The sequence below is a fragment of the Mastomys coucha genome, unplaced genomic scaffold, assembly GCF_008632895.1.
Source record: "Mastomys coucha isolate ucsf_1 unplaced genomic scaffold, UCSF_Mcou_1 pScaffold18, whole genome shotgun sequence".
NCBI lineage: Eukaryota > Metazoa > Chordata > Mammalia > Rodentia > Muridae > Mastomys > Mastomys coucha.
In genome coordinates, this window is record NW_022196900.1 from 80,035,437 (window position 1) to 80,054,726 (window position 19,290).

Here is a 19,290-nt window from a genome sequence, read left to right on the forward strand (position 1 = left end):
AACTCTGTAGACCAGGCTGGCCTCAAACCCAGAAATCTGCCTGCCTCTGCCTCCCAAGTGCTGGGATTAAAGGCGTGTGCCTCCACTGCCCAGCAGGAGGATCACTATGAATTCAAAGTTGACCTGGTCTGGTGATACTACCTCAAGATAAAACAAGAAATCAGGGCTCAGTTGCCTGCCTAACATGCCAATGCTGGGTTTGGGAGTTGAGGAGATGGCTCAGTGGTTAGGAGCAGCTGCTGTTTTTGCACAGAACCTGAGCCCAATTCTCAGCACCTATATGGCGGTTCACAACCATCCATAACTCTAATCTTAGGGGATCTAATGACTTCTTCTGACTCCTGGGGCACCAGGCAGCTCACACACACACACACACACACACACACACACACACACACACACACACACAGAGGCAATACATAAAATAAATGAATACATCTAATTAAAAAAAGAAGCACCAAGTTTGATCCAGCTAGTACACTTTCCTACATGTAAGGCACCAAACAAAATAAACCACACAACCCATAAAACACACCCCCAGTATGAATGTCTCTCATTTCCTAAATGACTTATTCCCAGTGTATGAGTGTTTTGCTTGTATATATACATGTGCAGTTTATGCATGGTCAGTGCTGACTCTAGAACAGGGTATTCAACCCTCTGGCATTACAGAGTCATCACGTGGCTGCTGGACAATGAACCAGTGTATGCTGGGCAAGGTATAGTACTCAGAGAGCACAGGTGGGTGGATTTGTCAGTTTTAGGCTAGCATGGTCTACACAGCGAGGTTCAGTACAACCAGGGCTAAACGGAGAAACTGCTTCAAATAAAAATAAAATAAAATTCCTGTACAGGAATTTAGAGATAGTCTCTAAAAGAACATTCTGCTCTTAAATAAGTTAACATGTTTGAAGTACCTCATATACAGCATACCTTTAGAAAATATTAATTATTCTTTTTTTTTTTGTTTTTGGTTTTTTGAGACAGGGTTTCTCTGTGTAGCCCTGGCTGTCCTGGAACTCACTCTGTAGACCAGGCTGGCCTCAAACTCAGAGATCCACCTGCCTCTGCCTCCCAAGGCGTGCGCCACCACCACCCAGCATATTAATTATTCTTAATATTATTTTTTAACATATAGGGCCAGGCAAAATAACTGTGGGTAGTGAAATGGACCAGCGGGTAACTAAAAGTGTCTACCATCAAGCCTGAAGACTGGCATTTGATCCCAGGGACCCACAGAGTGGAAGGAGGGAACCAATCAATATAGGGTGCCCTCTGCTCTCCATCCTACAGCCTTAGTGCCTGCATGCCCATACATGAACCCAAAATAAATAAGTCAATTTAAAAGGAGTTATTAAAATAATTTGTGAGTAGGGCATTTCGCTCCTGTTTATAGTCTCAGCACTCAGGAAGCTCAGGAGCAGGACACCTGGGCTACAGGGTAATATCCTGCCTGCCTTAGAATACTGCCAACAACTGCTGGAGTGTGAAGCAAGGCTGTGTGAGGACAGGATGCACTTGTGACACAGGCTTGGGAACATCCCAGGTTGCTACTTTTCAAGAAGGAAATTTGCAGAAGGAATACAGGACTAGCTGGGACCTTCCTCAAAGGCTGTTCACACCCCTTAGATGTTTCCCTGAAGACAAATAACATTTCTGTGCACTTAAATAACCTTGAATAGGCTGCCCTATGAAACAGCCTTCACTGAACTGCAAAATCCGAAGGCTGTTACCAAAGGAGGTATGATAATAAAAAACGAGTCTTGTTATACAAATGGCACTCAAGTAAGTGCTGGCTGCCTAAAGTCCCCATTCCCCTACCGGGTTTCTGGCTACAGTTCTGCAGGCAATCATCAGGAGAGGCAACTAGGACAACCTTTCACCACGGAAAAACATGGCCCAAAAGAAAGCAGGCTCAGATTGGGTAATTCTTTATTTTTACATACTTGAAGAAGGAACTTTCCTTGACCATTCTCTCTCTCCAGTGGAAACAGCATGAAGTGGCTCCCACTGCTCTGCTCAGGGCCTGGGCTCCCCCTTGCCCGAATGGTGAGGTGGGGGGGTGTATTTCCCTTCCTTTATTAGCTTTTTCCGCTGTTGCTTGATTTCATGCATCCGCCTCATCTGTCAAGGATTAAAAAAAAGCGTTGAGGCAAAGGGAAACAGGACCCAGAAATGAGAGCTAGAGTCTATTGCTATCTTTTGTTTTGTTTGCTTTTAAAAATTCCTAGCTGGGAATAGTAGTACATGCCTTTAACCTAGCACTCAGGAGGTAGAGGCAGGAGGATCTATGTGAGCTTAATTCAGCTTAATTAGAGAACTCAAAAGTAAAATAAAATTCCTGTGCTGGAAGTCTCAGCCTAAGGCTTTGTACATGCTAGGTAGATGCTGCCCCAGACCTGAAGTTTATCATTTTTCAAAAAGATTTTATTATTTATTTGTTTCTCCCCACTCCCCGTGTGTGTGTGTGTGTGTGTGTGTGTGTGTGTGTGTGTGTGTGTGACCACAGAGGTTGAGAAGAGGGCATCAGATATGAGAACTGAGGGACAGGCTGTAGACACTTAGCATGCCTGCTGGGAATTGAATTCAGATCCTTTGAAAAAGCAACAAGTGCTCTTAACTGCTGAGCCAACTTCCAGCCCCAATTAATTAATCTTTAAAGAACTAATTGAAAAACAAAATCACCTTGAAATAATTTTTTTTTTTTTTTTTTGGTTTTTTTCAAGACAGGGTTGGTTTCTCTATGTAGCCTTGGCTGTCCTGGAACTCACTCTGTAGACCAGGCTGTCCTCGAACTCAGAAATCTACCTGCCTCTGCCTCCCAAGTGCTGGGATTAAAGGCGTGTGCCACCACTGCCCGGCACCTTGAACCCTTTTAATAATCATATCTCTCTCTCTCTCTCCTCTCCTCCCCTTCCTCTTTATCTAGTAATTAGCTTTTTTTTGTCATTAATGAATGCCTCCACCTTCTTCAGAAACACATTCAGTTGGTCACACTACATTTACTGTGCTAGATCTACAGGGTTTGACAGCTTCTCCAGTGAGGGCTCAATGACTGTCAAACAGTCCCACCTCAAAGTTTTCTTTTTAATTTTGCAAAAATTATTTTCTGTTACATAGATGGGTATTTTGAATGCATATATGTCTGTGCACTGCAAGTGTGCCAGGTGCTGTGGAGGCCAGAGAATGGTGTCAGATCCACTGTGAATAGAGCTCCACAGTTGTGAGCTGCCCTGTGGGCACTGAAACTGGAAGAGCAGCCAATGCTGTTAACTGATGAGTCATGAGCCATCTCTCCAGCTTCCTGCAAAACTTTTCAAGAATGACCAGCCAAAGCCAGTGTGGATTCTCGCTTTACAGACTACCAAAAAGACAAGGCTTAAATACACATACAGTTCTGGTTTTAGCAGAAGACAGGTTAAGAAGAGGAAGAGCAGGCCCTCCTCAGATCCAAAGGGTCTTAACTGCCTACATGCCAGGAGTCTTCCCAACTACAAGTGAGCAGCCCTGCTCAAAGACCAAGCGGACACACTGCAGTTGGCCCAGGGACTAGGGATTTAGTAGTGACAGAATCTGTCACCAGCCCTGGATTCAATCCCCACCAGGGCCAGAACAGAGAGTAAGGGGGAGGGGAGGGCAGTAGTTCAGCTCCCACCGCCATTACTTCCTCACCGTTTTGAACCGAAGAAAGCATTCTTCGAAGTCTTCGAACTCTATCTTGCACTCTTTTTTCGCCCGGGTTGCACCGATCCCGTGTGCACACTCTATCCATTCTTTTTCAAAAGCGTGGCACCGAGCAGCATTCTTAAAGGGCTGTTCAGTACTTAGGGACACAAGGTGCCGGTCTAGGCTAATGCCCAGCTTTTTCTGCACGTCAAGGAAAGGCATGGCTGTAAAAGAACATCAAGGAAGCAAGAGTGTGATAAAACAACATGCTTCTGAGAAGAACGAGAGATTTCATCTGTGAAGTCCAACGAAATTGGACTTTCTTTCCAATTGGACTTTCAGCCCAAATTTCTTTTTTCTTTCTTTCTTTCTTTTTTTTTGGGGGGAGGGGTGAGGTGGGGTGTACGAGACAGGATTTCTCTGTATATCCCTGGCTGTCCTGGAACTCACTCTGTAGACCAGGCTGGCCTTGACCTCAGAAATCCGCCTGCCTCTGCTTTCCAGGTGCCGGGATTCACACATTTCTTTTCATCGAACTTTTTCATTTTTGAGACAGCATCTCATCTAGCCCAGGCTACCTTTCAGTCACACTGTAGTGAAAGACGGCCTTGATTTCCTCATTCTCCTGCCCTCATCTTCCAAGTGCTAGGATTACCAACCCTTTTTATTAGATAGGTTCTCCCATGAGTTTCACAAAACTCATGAAAAAGAAGACCAAAATTAATTTTTTCTATGTATAAGGATATTTTTGTCAAGGGTGAAAAAAAATTGTTTTGACTCAAACAAACAAAAAGCAAAACCAAAAAAAAAAAACAACAACAAAAAACAAATAAAAAAAACAACAACAAAGGAAAATAAGAAGTAATATAAGCACACATTATTTATTACATTGTTCTATACATTCTTTCCACCCCACCCTAGATGACACGGCTCTTTGGACGCTCTCTCGTGTCTCTCCCTTCATAGAAGTAGTCTGTTCTAGGCTGGAGAGAGGGCTTAGAGGTTAAATGTGCATGATGCTCTAGCAAAGAACTCAAGCTGGATTCTCAGCAACCACTCTGGATGGTTTACAACTAACTGTAGTTCCAGCTTCGGGGATACGATGTCTCTGGCTTCACAGAGCAGTTACACTCACATGCCCATAGTCACACACCCAATCACAATTAAAACTAAAAAAGGTTTAAAAATACTTTGTCCATTATTGTAACAGACTATTCACTTCTATGTTTTTTCCTACTGGTTTTTGCTTTGAGAACAAAATCGAGCAGATGCCAGTTAACTGCTAAAAAATAAATGAACAAGTCAAATTAAAATTTAAAAAAATCAGGAAATTTCAAAGAACTTATACATACAACTATAAAGAAATGGATAGATTCTGGTGCTCAGTGGAATATGACAGACATTAAGCAAAAAGAACATATGGAAAATACATAATAAAGTTGACATAGAACAAAATAATCCCAAACAACGAAAGTGCTTAAGACTGGAAAGCAAACACAGCACACACATCAATATTATCCTGGACGCAGAAATTTAGGGGCAAATTTAATTTATAAAGTTCCCTCCCATTCTTTTAATCATTTACGGTGTATGTTACAGGCAAACAGGGGAAACAGCTTATCATAAGCACTGGAAACCCACACCGGGAACCCGAGTAAGAATTCTGGGGAGGAAGCCCTTGGGAGAATAGAAAAGTCCCAGCATACACACAATTCACAACTGCCTAGTTCCAGAGGCGGATCCAACACACCCCCCCCACACACACACCCAACCCCCCACACGAGCAGTAAGCAACGTGTTCGAATACAGCAGTGACAACAGAAGTTACGACAATGAGTGCGGACAGAGGCTCTGGAGCGGCGGCTGAGCCAATTGCACAACCGGAAGAAAGCAGAGGGCTCAGGAGAATGGGGACCAAACTCAGGATGTAGCGCACGCCTTTAATCTCAACATTTGGAAGACAGAGGCAAATGCTTCTCTGTGAGTACAAGGCCAGCCTGGTCTACAGAGTGAATTCTAGCCAAGGCTACATAGAGAAACCCTGTCTCAAAACAAAAACAAAGCAAAAAAAAAAAAAAAAAGGGAGCGAGATGTCAGGGTAGGAAGGAGGCCAAGGCAGGAGTCCGCAGAGGGCGGAATGACTCTGAAAGGCCGGAGGGGGCCTAGTCGTGGGGTGAAGGGAAGGCAGGAGGCCAAGCCACCCACAGAGAGGGGAAGTTTGTCAAGGAGCTAATCCCTAGCGAAGTTTCTTGGCTGCGTGAACACAGCAGTGCCTACCGCACTTCAGCAGTGCCCTTGTCAGGTCTCTGGGTGCAGCTCTCGACCTCCGGCTACGGGAGGACGCGACGCCTGCCGTAAAGGACGCCTGCAGCACGACATCTACAGAGCGACGCCGTAAATCGACCACCGGCCGTGTCCCGGCAGGAACCATAGAAACCAAGCCCAGCGGTCTGCGCCTGCGCAGCAAGCAGCCCAGCCTCCAGATTCTGCTGATAAAGTGACTGTCCTCACGCTACTGTGCCGGTAGTGTGTTCTCCCTTTCAGCACTATCATGACTACTGATTGTTGTGCTACTTGAGCAAGGTCACACCCGAGAAAGAGTATCTCTTTCCTCACCCCAAGAAAATGTAGTGGTTAAAGTTCGTAGGCTTTAACCTCAGAACTTGTGTGCCTCTGTTTCCCAATCTCACCGTGGCTGTTTCTCTTTTTTGGTAATAAACATAATAGTCGGCTGGAGAGACAGCTCAGAGGTTAAGAGCATTTGTTGCTCTGGGAGAGGTCCCCAGTTTAACTCTAGATTCAGGGGACCCACATACTTCTAACCTCCGCAACACCAGGAGCACACATGTGGTGCACATACATGAAGACAAAACACTCTCACATAAAGTAAATCTTAAAAGAAAGATAATAGCACCTAGCATGGTGGTTCACGCCTTTAAATTTAAGAGACAGAAGCAGGTGGATCTCTGAGTTCTAGGCCAACTGGAGCCACATAGTGAGCTCTTGTTTTAAACAAACAAACAAAAGAATGAACGAATGAACGAACAGCTATAGAGTGCTTTAGGGACGTCTTTATACCGTGACATCATGAAAAAAATTCTTTGAAGAAAAAACGTTTGATGTATCAGCTGACATTTGCATCAAAGCAATCAGAAAGCTGAGACAGGAGGATGGATCGATCCCTTTGAGTTCAAGGCTGGCCTGGGCTATAACGCAGATGCTGTGCCTGTGAGTAAACAATTTCTGGAGAAAATTACGGAAGTCCATGTGGTGGGCTGAACAGGAATGGCCCCCATAAAACTCACTCATGTCTGTGAATGCTTGCCTCATGGGGAGTGGCACTATTAGGAAGTGTGGCCTTGTTAGAGTATGTGTGGCCTAGGGTGGAGGAAGTATGTCACTGTTGGGGAGGGATTTGAGGACTCATCTGCTCAAGCTAAGCCTAGTGCAGATTAGTCTCCTTTTGCTGCCTGTTGATCAAGATGTAGAAATTGGGGCTGGAGAGGTGGCTCAGCGGATAAGAGCACTGACTGCTCTTCAAGAGGTTCTGAGTTTAATCCCCAGCACCCATGTGGTTGTTCACAATCATCTATTTTGGGATCTGATGCCCTCTTCTAGTGTATCTGAAGACAGCAACACAGTGTACTCATATACACAAAATAAATAAATCTTTTTTTTTTTTTTTGTTCAAGACAGGGTTTCTCTGTATAGCCCTGGCTGTCCTGGAACTCACTCTGTAGACCAGGCTGGCCTCAGTCAGCCTGGTCTACTCAGAAATCTGCCTGCCTCTGCCTCCCAAGTGCTGGGGTTAAAGGCATGTGCCACCACTACCCAGCTCAAATAAATCTTTTTTTTTTTAAGTGTAGAGTTCTCAACTCCTTCTCCAGCACCATGTCTGCCTGCATGCCACCATGCTTCCTGCCATGACAATAGTGGACTAAACCTCTGAAACTTTTAAGTCAGCCCCAATTAAACAGTTGCCATGGTCATGGAGTCTTTTCAGAGCAATAGAAACCCTAGTAAAATAGTCCACAATTTATTAATTTCACTCAATCACTCCAACTTGCCTCGCCCACCCCCTTCCATTGCTTGGCTATTCCACATGAAATCTGTTTCAATTCGATCAGAGTTTTCTGAGCAGTCAGTCTGTGTCCAGCCAAATATTGATTGGCTCACTATGCAACTTGTGAGCCATGCTTACCAAGTTCTAATGGCAAGGAACTGATGTCCACCCTTTCCACCCTGCCCTCTTCCTGTGCCGCTGTGAAGCCCGCTTTGGGCTCTTATATGCTCGAGGGCCATCAGGTAACTAGCCCATTGCAATCCTGGGGCAAGAAGCCAGGGTGCCATATGCTAGCACATGCTTTATCACTGAGTTCCAGCCACCCTTGCTTTCTTGTTTTTCAGTGGTGTCATCTTTCCAGTCTCTTAGGCAGGTAAAGTCAAATTCCTTCCACAGGTTTCCAGTGTATTTCTCACTTCCAGTGAGAACAGGACCACTATAAGGAAATGACTCTAAAGGCATGTGATCAATGACAAATGATCCTTGGCCTCAGTTTCAGAACTGGAAACAGCAGTGGGAAATGGAATTGGAGCCCTGTACTCTGTCTGAAGGCAGGAACAACTACCTCCATAGCTCCATCTTATTGTTATTAAGCTATCAAATCTTCAAATCTTGCACTTTTGATTTGTCTGGTTTTTTTGTTATTTGTGGTTTTTGGTTTGGTTTTGTTTTTAAGACAGAGATTCTCTGTGTAACTTCCCTGGCTGCCCTGGAATAGCTTTGTAGACCACAATAGCTTTGAATTCACAGAGATCCACCTGCCTCTGCCTCCCCAGTGCTGGGATTAAAGGTGTGTGTCACTACTCCTGGATCAAATCTTGCAAAATTTCAAGAGAAGCTAGAAATCTGCTGTAACCCCAAGTACTGCCTAGGTGATTTAACTGAATTTCTATTTTGGTACAAAGTAGAAATTCTCTTTTTAAAAAAAGATTTATTTATTTTATGTATATGAGTACACCATTGCTCTCTTCAGGCACATCAGAAGAGGGCATCAGATCTCATTACAAATGGTTGTCAGCCACCATGTGGTTGCTGGGAATTGAACTCAGGACTTCTGGAAGAGCGGTCGGTGCTCTTAATCGCTGAGGTGTCTCTCCAGCCCCCCAGTCTTATCTTTGATGACGGGATTTCTGTAGGCAAGAAGTCCCTCCTCAAGTGGGTTGGCCATCGCTGGTTGCCATACAACTTCTAGCTTTACTAACCTCCAGGATGCAGGCAAGATTGGAGATGAGACGGTAGTGACCACACCTTGGTCAGACTGGCCAGTTATGCATATCTCTTGCCTTCTATCTAAACCCTCTCTTCATGTCAGGACCCAGAGGAGGAACTTGGAGCAATCACTGGATCTATTTGTCCTTCTTTTCAGTGTTACTGCATTAAATAAATCTTGTTCTGCTTTTGGTATTAACTTGGCTCTTTTAATTACTTTATTGATAATGGGTAGCTGAACCCTGGCTTGTTGGGGCACAATCTGTGACCCAAGCTGGGTCACTTTGCTACACACCATGGTCCTTGTTGGGTTGCTGACACTAAGATACAGTCAGATTGTGTGACATCTGTTATAGAAAGATGAAATGGAGTGGAACCTGGGGCATAGCATACCAAGAGAACCTCCCTCCCCCAGCATGGATGACACCCTGAAGCACACACACAACTCAAAGGAGGGAGCCACTCATGCTGGCTGAACTGTGGAGTCAATGTTTCAAAAGGCCAAAATTCTTAGGTTTGATGGTCTCTTTCCAAGTCTTGAGATATACTGCCTCCCACTCCCTCCTAAACTTGTGTCTTCAGTTATCCAGAAATAAAACATTTTTAAAGATTTATTTTATTTTGTTTTATGTGTATGAGTACACTGTAGCTGTACAGATAGCCGTGAGCCATCATGTGTGTGACTGCTGGGAATTGAACTCAGGACCTCTGCCGGCTCCACTCGCTCTGGCCCCACTTGCTCCAGTGTAATTCACTGTGGCTGTCTTCAGATGCACCAGAAGAGGGCGTCAGATCTCATTATGGGTGGTTGCGAGCCACCATGTGGTTGCTGGGATCCGAACTTCAGAAGAGCAGTCAGTGCTCTTACCCACTGAGCCATCTCACCAGCCCCCAGAAATAAAACTTACAGTGTGTGTGTGTGTGTGTGTGTGTGTGTGTGTGTGTGTGTGTGTTCCATCCTTCTACCAACCTAAACCCAGGAGACTGAACTCTAGGGGCAAGTTGTTAGGCTAGGTGGCAGGTGCCCTTCCCCACAGAGCTTTATCTTGATCTTAAATTTGACTCTTCTGCCTGACAGGCTACCACTATTTTCCCCTCCTCAAATCCATTCATACCCCGTTTGCCTCACCAGCTTCTGGTGGTGGAAATTCCAATCCTTCAGACATTTCTAAGCCCTATCTCAGGCCCCACCAGCCTTATGTGCATTGTAGATCTGAATGTGAGCAGGCAACCACCACTGGACATCTCAGACACCTGGGTCATCAAAGACAACAACAGCTTTCCTCCCAAGCACATGCTGGAAAACTACAACTCCCAGACCAAGCAGGAACTGCATGAGTTGTTGCTATGGTGCCCAGGCTTTGAGAATTCTCTGTTGGGTCCCCAAGACAGAGATATGTTTTGGGTCCCCCATCACTGTGTCCCTTACTTTCCACACCCTCCTTCCTCCATGCTTCTTTAGGACTGTATAACGAAGCAAGGGACTTTATACCTGTCTTCACCTCCCAGACATGGAGACTCCAAGACCTTTGTAAATGAAAGGCCTCTGAAAAAAAGAATGTAGTGGCTGCTGGAGGACCAGGGGTCTGAACCTCACTGCTGCTGCTCTCAAGTACCCTCAGTATCCACTCCCAGAGCTCTCTCCTGGGTCCATTCACATAGTAGAAATGTGTAAGTGTCTTACACTGTTGTTATGAAGATCTGAACAAAATGTTAGCCTACAAAACCCAGCACAAGGGAAACTCTTGATGCTGGAAGCTCTCAGGCCAGTTATTGAGCTGTAGGACAGAAGCAAACCCTGTGGATTCCATTTGGAGATGGAGGAAATACCAAGCTGAATAAACCAAACCAGGAATCCCTTAAGCAAAGTGAGTCAGAAACAAGGTTGTCAGGCCTAAGGCAACTGGAGGGCGGTAAATAGTCTATCTATCCTTAAAGCTCCCCTTGGGAGGCAGAGGCAGGTGGTTCTCTGTGGATGCAAGGGCATCCTAGTCTACATAGTGAATTCCAAAACAGTCAGAGCTATACAGCAAGACTGTGGTGAACACATACATACACACACACACACACACACACACACACACACACACACACACCAAAAAGAATTCCCTGTAATTTTAATTTTTTTCAAACTTTACTTTTAATGATGTTTTTTTGTTTGTTTGTTTGTTTGGTTTGGTTTTTCCAGACTGGGCTTCTCTGTGTAGCCCTGGCTGTCCTGTAACTCACTCTGTAGACCAGGCTGCCCTCGAACTCAGAAATCTGCCTGCCTCTGGCTCCCAAGTGCTGGGATTAAAGGTGTGCGCCACCACTGTCCAGCCTCTAATGATGGTTTTTAAACGCTTTAACCTCCCATGTAGCCCACCATCCAACAGAGGTAGTGGACCTGTTTAGGAAGGTTCTTTGGAGCAACTCCCATCTGTGTTGTTTGGACATTGGCAGTCCAGTTCACAGGTTAGCAGGCAGCAGCAGCTCCATCCACTCGAAAACACTTCACGGATATTCCAGCAGTCCAGTTCGGTAGGGTCGAGTTAGCATCAGGGGTGACATGACCTAGCAGAGACAGCCAGGCCTCAGCCTCAGCCTCAGCACAAGTCAGCAGGAGGGGCCAAGGAGGATCGCCAGGAGAAGTTCTTAGCTGTGCCCTTCACATCAAATCAAAGATTTGAAGATGCAAAACCAACAAGCCTTGCACAGCTCCATATATAAGCAAGCCAAGTTCAGCCTCTGCCACTGTCCATGAGTCCTATGTATATCCTCCAAACCTCATGTGTCCTCCATGGGTCTTGCTTTAGCACATGCATCTGTCTCCACTGACATCACTCTGCCAATCAGCCAGAGAAGCAGTGAGAACCTGCAGCATGCCACCAGAAGTTTTTTGGTGTAGTTCTCTATGGAGTCCCGACGAATGCAGCTCAACTATGCAATGTAAGGTGGACCAATCCATGCGTGTTGTTAGCCAAGAATCTTTTGTCATGTGTCCTTTCACGTGCTTGCTTTAGCAGAACATCCTCTCTCCTGTGTTTGCTTCAGCTAAACGTTCCTTCGAGTGTTTGCTCCAGGGAAACACCATCCAACTGACTTTCCAAAGAACCCTTAAGTTTCCACTTCAAATCCCCTTGGGAATGTGCTTTGGTTGGTAGTGCTGGATCCCCAGAACCATATAAAAACCCAGGTATTGTGATGATGCAAACCTATAATCTCAGCTCTTGGGAGGTGGAGCTAGGAGGTAGAGTAAAGGTCACCTGCAGCCTCAGCAGGAGCCAGCCAACCAGCCTAGACTACATTAGACCTTGTCTCATCCCAAGCCTTCCTCTTATGTTGATATATGGAACTGCCTCTTGACCTGAAAAATTGGACTTCCCGAGTGGTATGATTACACAAAGCACTGATAAAGCCAGCCAGGCAGTTTACTACACCTGCCATACATTCTCACTATAAATTAACTCACTGGAGTCCGGTTTCATAAACCAAATAGCTTTATTACCCAGTCAGCACCCAACAGCAGGTAATTAAACTCCAGCAGGAATGCTGCCTGGGCCGGGAGCCTTCTCTATCATACACTCCGCTCTTTCCTAGAGGCACACAACGCCTAACAAAGCAGGGAACTGTTGCCATTCTGTCCACTAGACTGTGAAATAGCCTGGAGAAGGCTTAAAGCTTTTGACCTGGGAGTAAAGGGGAGTCCTAGGTCAGTGTTGAGTAAACACGTAGACACAGCCTTCACTCATCAATTAGGTGAGATAATAGGTAATTAAAAGAGCTCAGTGCAGTAGTGGAAGAGTCACCAAGACGAGTGCTTCACAGGATGTTATAAAAACAAAATGAAGGAGTATGATGACACACTTCAGGTGCAGTATACCTCAGAAGTCCTCACAGTCTGATGGCCCAGGTTCCATCACTATCACTTGGTTTACGTCACTTGAAATCTGTGTGTATGCACACATCTTCAGGTGTGTACATACCTTGAGGATGTCAGGGTTTTCCTCTATCACAATGCCCCTAACCCCTGAACCATCTGTCCAGGTCCTCCCTTACCAGTGTTTTTGAGAGTTTTAGATAACTGTGATAGGCCTTAAACTGCAGTTAAGGTCTTGAATTTTTCCACTTCTCAAATGTTGGGTTCACAGGTGCGAGCAAATTTTCCCAATGTATGTAAACCATTTCTTGCAATAAAAAAAATTAATCCTGGAGGCTGGATTGTCTGTTATTTTTAACTGTGTCTTAGGTGTAGGTATGTGTATGTTGTATGGGTGCCTGAGGTCATCAGATCCCCTGGAACTGGAATTATACATGTTTCAGAGTAGCTGTAAATGAAATCCTATACAAAATCAAAATACTTAAGAAAAGGTACAGAGGGGTAGGGTGTGGTGGGGAACACATTTAATCTCAGAGGCAGAGGTGGATCTATGTAACTTCAAGATCAGCCTGGGTAACATAACAAGCTTCAGGCCAGCCAGGAGTACCAGAGACAGGTGGATTTCTGAGTTCGAGGCCAGCTTGGTCTACAGAGTGAGTTCCTGGGCAGCCAGGGCTATACAGAGAAATCCTGTCTCGAAAAACCAAAAAAAGAAAAAAAAAAATCTTTGTGTCTTCATTGCAGTTCTCAGGCATGAGCTTTGTAGATGACAATGTTGTGTGTTCCATTGTGATAAGAATGGACACAAGTGGGTGATTTCAAAAGACCTTATGTTCTAAATGTACTTTTCCTAATCCAGCCTGAACCTTTAGGTTCTGGCCCTTTATGGGGTGAGTATGAGCCCAGATTGTTGGTGTTGAAGTTTAGGAACCACCACACAAACCATACGTACACCATCTCAGCTAAGCAAAAAAAGTTTATTGACCACAGACCATAATACTGGATGTCCAGGACCGCAAAAAGAACCTGGGAGCCTAACTGCAGTACTAAGTCTACTCTGAGACTGTCTCAGAGTAGACTTTTTATATGAAAAACAGGTTCACAAGTTAAAGGGCAAGGAGAGGAGCAACTGGCTTACTAGGCAAAGGATTATCAGTTTGCCTTTAAGCTGATTGGTCCTGAATAAGGTGGATGGGTGGTGAACAGGAGAATTTCAGAACACTGAGATAATAGAGCATGAGTATTAAAGCCATAACTTTTTGGCTTATCAGTAGCATTCTTCAGTGTCAGCCACAAAAACCATAGTGAGCCCATATGAAAGGGCTGCCTGGTGGTCAGCTCTGACTCAAGCCATTTTAGACAGAATAGTTCACATTGATTTGATGGTTCCTATGTAAAGCTTAGTGGAATTTCTTAAGATTAGCAAACCTCATACAGAGCATTCAGAACATACAGAACAGGGTATGTGGTCAGCATGTTGTCCTTGAGCCAAGTGACTTCTCTGTGTCAATGACTGGCAGGCATGTTCCAGCAACAATATGAAATAGCTGGCAGGCACCGAACAAAATGGCTATTTTAGTGTGGGGTGCGGTGTCAGACTGTAACAGTTGGGATACCAAACTGTCCTGTCTGCAGCTCAGCTAGTACACTGGCACATATTCAGTTCCTCTGCTTTTCAGTTTACCTTTCTTTACCTTTGCTTATAGAGCACAGACCAGGGAGATACCTCAGTCTGTAAGGGGGCCAGAACCCAAATTTTAAAAGCCTGTTGTCTCTCCTGGCAATGGGCAAAGAGGCACGTGGTTGTTGGTGGTGTTCTTCTGTCAGCAGGGGCAGAGCAGATGGCAGGCCTTTGTTCATCCTAGCTTGATGCCTGGCCTGGTGGCCAAAGCTGCCTTACGCTTAGGACTCAAAGATCAAATCAAATTCGGGCGGAGCTGGGCAGGAGGAGACAGACCTCAGACCTGCCCTCCAGTGCACGGTATAGGTGTGACATAGACACCTGCTTGATGCCACACCATGCAACATGATGTCGCCCAGGGGCCCACCAGCCTGCAGCGGGAGGGGAGGGAGCCACCGCAATGTGGAAGTATGTGGTGGTTAGATGGGAGAGAAAAAGAAGTGGAGAGGTGTATGGTGAGATGGCTCAGCCGGTAAGAGCACCGACTGCTCTTCTGAAGGTCCTGAGTTCAAATCCCAGCAACCACATGGTGGCTTACAATCACCCATAATGAGATCTGACGCCCTCTTCTGGAGGTCATGGGGTAGAGCTGGCCCTATGCCTCAGAGGCTGCCCTGATTGAGGGGGCAAGGATGAGCCAGTCCCAGGACAGAGTACAGGTGAGCTGGCCCCTCCACTCACCTGCCATGAGGTGTTGTGGGTGCATGGGGGTGGGGGAGAGGAAGGGGTAATGCCCTTCCCCCCCTCCCATTACCACCTGCAGTAGCTGAGATCAGGAAAGCTAGCCCTGCCCTCACACTGGCAGACCTTACCCTCACTTGGGCAATACAGTGGAGCTGGCCCTAGTGGAACAGGCACGGGGGGTGGGGGTGCGGGGAGGGGGAGAGCCAGGCCCAGGGTGAGTGGGAGGGCTGGCTCAGCCCCTCACAGGCTGCAGCACTTGGGAGAGTGGACCTTAACCAGGCAGCACAGTGGAGCTGGCTCTGGAGGTGTGGGTGAGCCCATGGGTTTGAAAGCAGCAGAGCTGATCCTGCATCCTGCTGAGGGCAGCATTGGGTGGCCTAGGGAGAGCAGTGCTGGAAAGCTTACTGTGGAGGTACTGACAAGGGACAGCTAGTGAGCTGACAAGCTCAGCTACTACCCAGGCCCAGATCAGGGCTCTGAATTAGCCCACCCCCCCAGAATCTATCAAGTGAAAGGGCCATTCCTCCTGCTCCAAAGCCTCAGAATCTCCATGACACAGGGCAACGACAGGGTAACGGAGGAATCTCTATGACCGAACCAGAGCAATGACTCACTGGACAGAGGGATCTACTATGGGATACACAGACACACTACAGCTGCCAAATACATTTTTTAATGTTTTCTCTGTGTTGTTTTGAGGAGGGAAGGCAGCAAGGGCAAATGAGGGGACAGGGAAATGAGCAGGGCAGGACGGGAATGGATGATGTGAAACTCACAAAGAATCAAGTGAAAAAAAACAGGGTATGCCTCAAACTGTGGTTTCTGGGAACAAAATCTGGGTCCCTCTGCAGGGGCAGTACATGCTCTTAACCACCAAGCCCTTCATCACTTGTCAGAACAGCTCTCATAGTACAAGCTAGCTTCCAGCTCCATGATGTAGCTAAGGCCCTTGACCTTCTCTTACGTCCCCCATCCCAGAGATACAGACATGTACCACATTTGCTTTTATGCAGTGCCAGAGACCAAATCCAGGGCTCTGTGCACTTCCGGAGGAGCACTCTACCAACCGTGCTGCATCCCAGGTCTACCTGCATCACATGGTACTCTTCCTCCTCTGATGGAGGCAAGAGCATTTATCTTTACCCTCACCCCTTCAGCTCATGATGTTAGGAAAGGGACAGAGCAACAGCTCAGCAGTGTAGTATAGAGTAGTGCCATTGCCGAGCATGTGTGAAGCCCTAGGTATAACCCCTGCCACTGTCAAAAAGACAGAACACAGTAAACACAGGTTAGCACCTGTGTCCACACAGCCAGCTGCGTAACTAGCTCCCCACATAGTTTCTTCTAAAACCACACATTCCAATGCATCCTTGTAGCTTTTGTAGGTTTTATTATTAAATCAGGATTTCCATAGGACAATGGAATTTCCCTACCTGGGAAGTACTCTAAGTTCTAGCCCTAGAAGTCAAAGTGAAGCTAAAAAGTAAATGTATATGTATATTTATATATACATATATGTATTATATATGCACATACACACATGCATACATATACACACAGGGGCTCACATACTAGCACAGTTCGGGCTGGCCTTGAATGCAATGTAGTCAAGGATGACCTTGAACTTCAAAGGCTTCCAGGTCCCCAAATGTGCAGCGTCACTCCCCTAATGCCAACCACTGTGGTATCATACTCACTGGTCCCAAAGGATAACCTGAAAACGGCCTGCGGGCACTGCTAGCAGGTGAGAGGGTGGCATGACTGTTAATCACGAAAGCCACTTCAAGCCAGAAGTCACTCGACAAGCCACTTGATGGAATGCTTTGTAACGAAGCACAGCACTGTGGTGTCTAAGAGGCCTTGGGGTGAGCAGCCTTCATGTCTTGGCAGCCCCACATGCCTTTACCCACCATACCACAGCCATTACTATGGCTCTTCAGGGAACAAGGAACTACGCTAGGGAAAGAAGAGATGAAACAAACTGTCCTTTAAGTGAGTCAGTCATTCTTTAATTATGAAGAGAGCACTGGTAGGCTCTCGGAGTCTGTAAATCTCCAACAGGTTGCTGAACTGTGGAAATGGTTATAGCAGCCTTATTATAGTTATCTGAACTAATACACATCATCACAGTATCAAGAAGGCAAGGTAAACAAATAGCTTAAGTATTTTATTTGTTTGCAACTAAGCTTGTTAACACTATATAATGAAAATGTACAAAGAATAATGTTGCAGTTTTTGGTTAGATTTAAGTCAAAGACATTCATTAATAAGGAATCTTCAAATGTGAATACCCCAGAAATGTCCACAAGCCAGCTGATCACAACAACTGTCTCTGAATATCACCTTACTTTGGAAGGTATTGGCAAACATTTGAATTAAAACTCAAGATTTTTCCAAAATAAAGCCGTAATTAATAAAACTATTCTATATTCAAACTAAAACAGTTTTCATAAAACTTTCCTTTCCAAAACAACAGTAAAGGAAACAAGGCATTTTGTAAAATGTGGTCCTGAACAAGTCACAGTAAAAATAAATGTATACTTAACCCCCACCTCCTCAAAACAGAGGCTGCTTCCCGCTCACAGCCTTGGGACCAAGGCAAAGAACAGCCAATAAGCAACTTCAGGCAGGGTATTGCCAAAACCAAGCTCTAAGGGTTGAACATGGACACCTCAGGAGAGTTTGGGGTAACCTGGACAAAAGATCCAGATTCTATGTTGAAACTGATGCGAAGGTGAGCGGCTCCTCCCAGGTAGCAGTGCTGCGAGCCTGGCCCAGCCCCGCACTTGTTACACGCTCCGAGCACACCCTGAGCTTCTGCTCCAGGAGAGATCTTTTCCCTGTAGAAGTTCAGTGTCCAGGAGTTCCGTGACTGTATGAATGAGGTGAGCTCAGACTCCACAGGATATTTTAAGGCTTGGAGTCAAAGTATTTTTCCAGCACAGCTAGGCAGAGTCCATGTATTGATAGCCTGTCTCCAGTTTGTTCTAATTTCTCACCACGTATTTGCAGATTGAGGACTGCAGACCTTCCCTATATCATCATAATCACATCTAATATCCACCCTAACTTACAATTCAAATTCTGTGCCTGGAAACAGTCCCTGTATTTAACGATAATACCTACAAATAAACAACCCACTGTTACACCTTATATGGTCACCAAACATTAGTGATCTTCTGTAGACCAAGAAAATGTTTTTAACCATAATTGTCGTGCATCAAATTCACAGCCAGAATCCCCAAGATCAAAAAAATTTTTGCACAATACAAATAATAACTTAAAACACAGACACACACACGCACACACTCACACTTCTCACAGAGCTGTGCTTGGGGAGACGCCACGTGCTGAGTGCCACTGAGGCATTCTTGCTAGACTGCTGTTCCAGCTACTCTGTCTGGAGAACCTATCACAGTAGGGCACAGCTGTTTAGTGGATGAGCAGAAAAGAAAGATATGCTTGTGGCAACCAGAAAGTTTTAAGGTCTTTCAAGTTGTATAAAATGGACCTGCAGAAACATTTAAGTGTTCTCAGGATGCAAAGTTGAGCTGAAATGTGATATCAAACCAGTTGCAAAAAGTGTACAGCAGCCATCTCTTGAGGTCACACCGGTACCCAGATAGGCAAGAAGGCTTCAGGATACATCTGCAAATGAGGATTAAAAGACACACAGAACAATGAAGACACAGCCTCGCACGTTTAAAAACATACACTAGTAGTAAATGATCAAACAGTAGGAACTACCACTTCAAAAGGACTAAACTTCAAGAATTTAAGAAACGTGTTTCAAGTACTTCAAATATTTAGAATTAAGAAATCTTGACCACTCATTGGATAAATCAACATCCATCAACTAAGTGGAACTGCCTTTCTGGGGATAAAATATCAACAAAGAGACCAGTATTAAAAACAGACAACTATAGGTGGCAATCTCGGCTAACTACAGAAACTTGAGCAAATTATCTAACATTTCTAAGTATTGTCCTCACCAATAAAATGGGGTCAATATTACAAGTTGCACCTCATAGGATAGTGTGAGGATTATGTAAAATTAAGATTTGTAGCCGGGCGGTGGTGGCGCACGCCTTTAGTCCCAGCACTTGGGAGGCAGAGGCAGGTGGATTT

General features: G+C 45.4%; 2 protein-coding genes and 1 non-coding gene across 3 annotated transcripts in view; 1 reads left to right on the forward strand and 2 right to left on the reverse strand.

The window, feature by feature from the left end:
- Nucleotides 1-1,915: 1,915 nt before the first annotated feature.
- Ndufs5 (NADH:ubiquinone oxidoreductase subunit S5) lies at nucleotides 1,916-6,077 on the reverse strand. Its single transcript, XM_031378583.1, has 3 exons — nucleotides 5,944-6,077; nucleotides 3,673-3,890; nucleotides 1,916-2,124 (listed from the first exon to the last, which is right to left on the reverse strand). The coding sequence occupies exons 2-3, from the start codon at nucleotides 3,886-3,888 to the stop codon at nucleotides 2,020-2,022; spliced, it is 321 nt and encodes a 106-aa protein (XP_031234443.1). The 5' UTR covers nucleotides 3,889-3,890; nucleotides 5,944-6,077; the 3' UTR covers nucleotides 1,916-2,019.
- Nucleotides 6,078-14,569: 8,492 nt separating this feature from the next.
- Nucleotides 14,570-14,712, forward strand: LOC116097299. The gene has a single exon (XR_004121342.1). It is a non-coding gene; the product is annotated as a small nucleolar RNA SNORA48 (small nucleolar RNA).
- A 2,600-nt stretch (nucleotides 14,713-17,312) lies between these two features.
- The window catches only part of Akirin1 (akirin 1), a 15,842-nt gene continuing 13,864 nt past the window's right edge, over nucleotides 17,313-19,290 (reverse strand). The window contains exon 5 of the mRNA XM_031378584.1: nucleotides 17,313-18,810. Coding sequence (XP_031234444.1) covers nucleotides 18,800-18,810 — 11 coding nt within the window. The 3' untranslated portion in view covers nucleotides 17,313-18,799. The remainder of the gene's footprint in view (nucleotides 18,811-19,290) is intronic.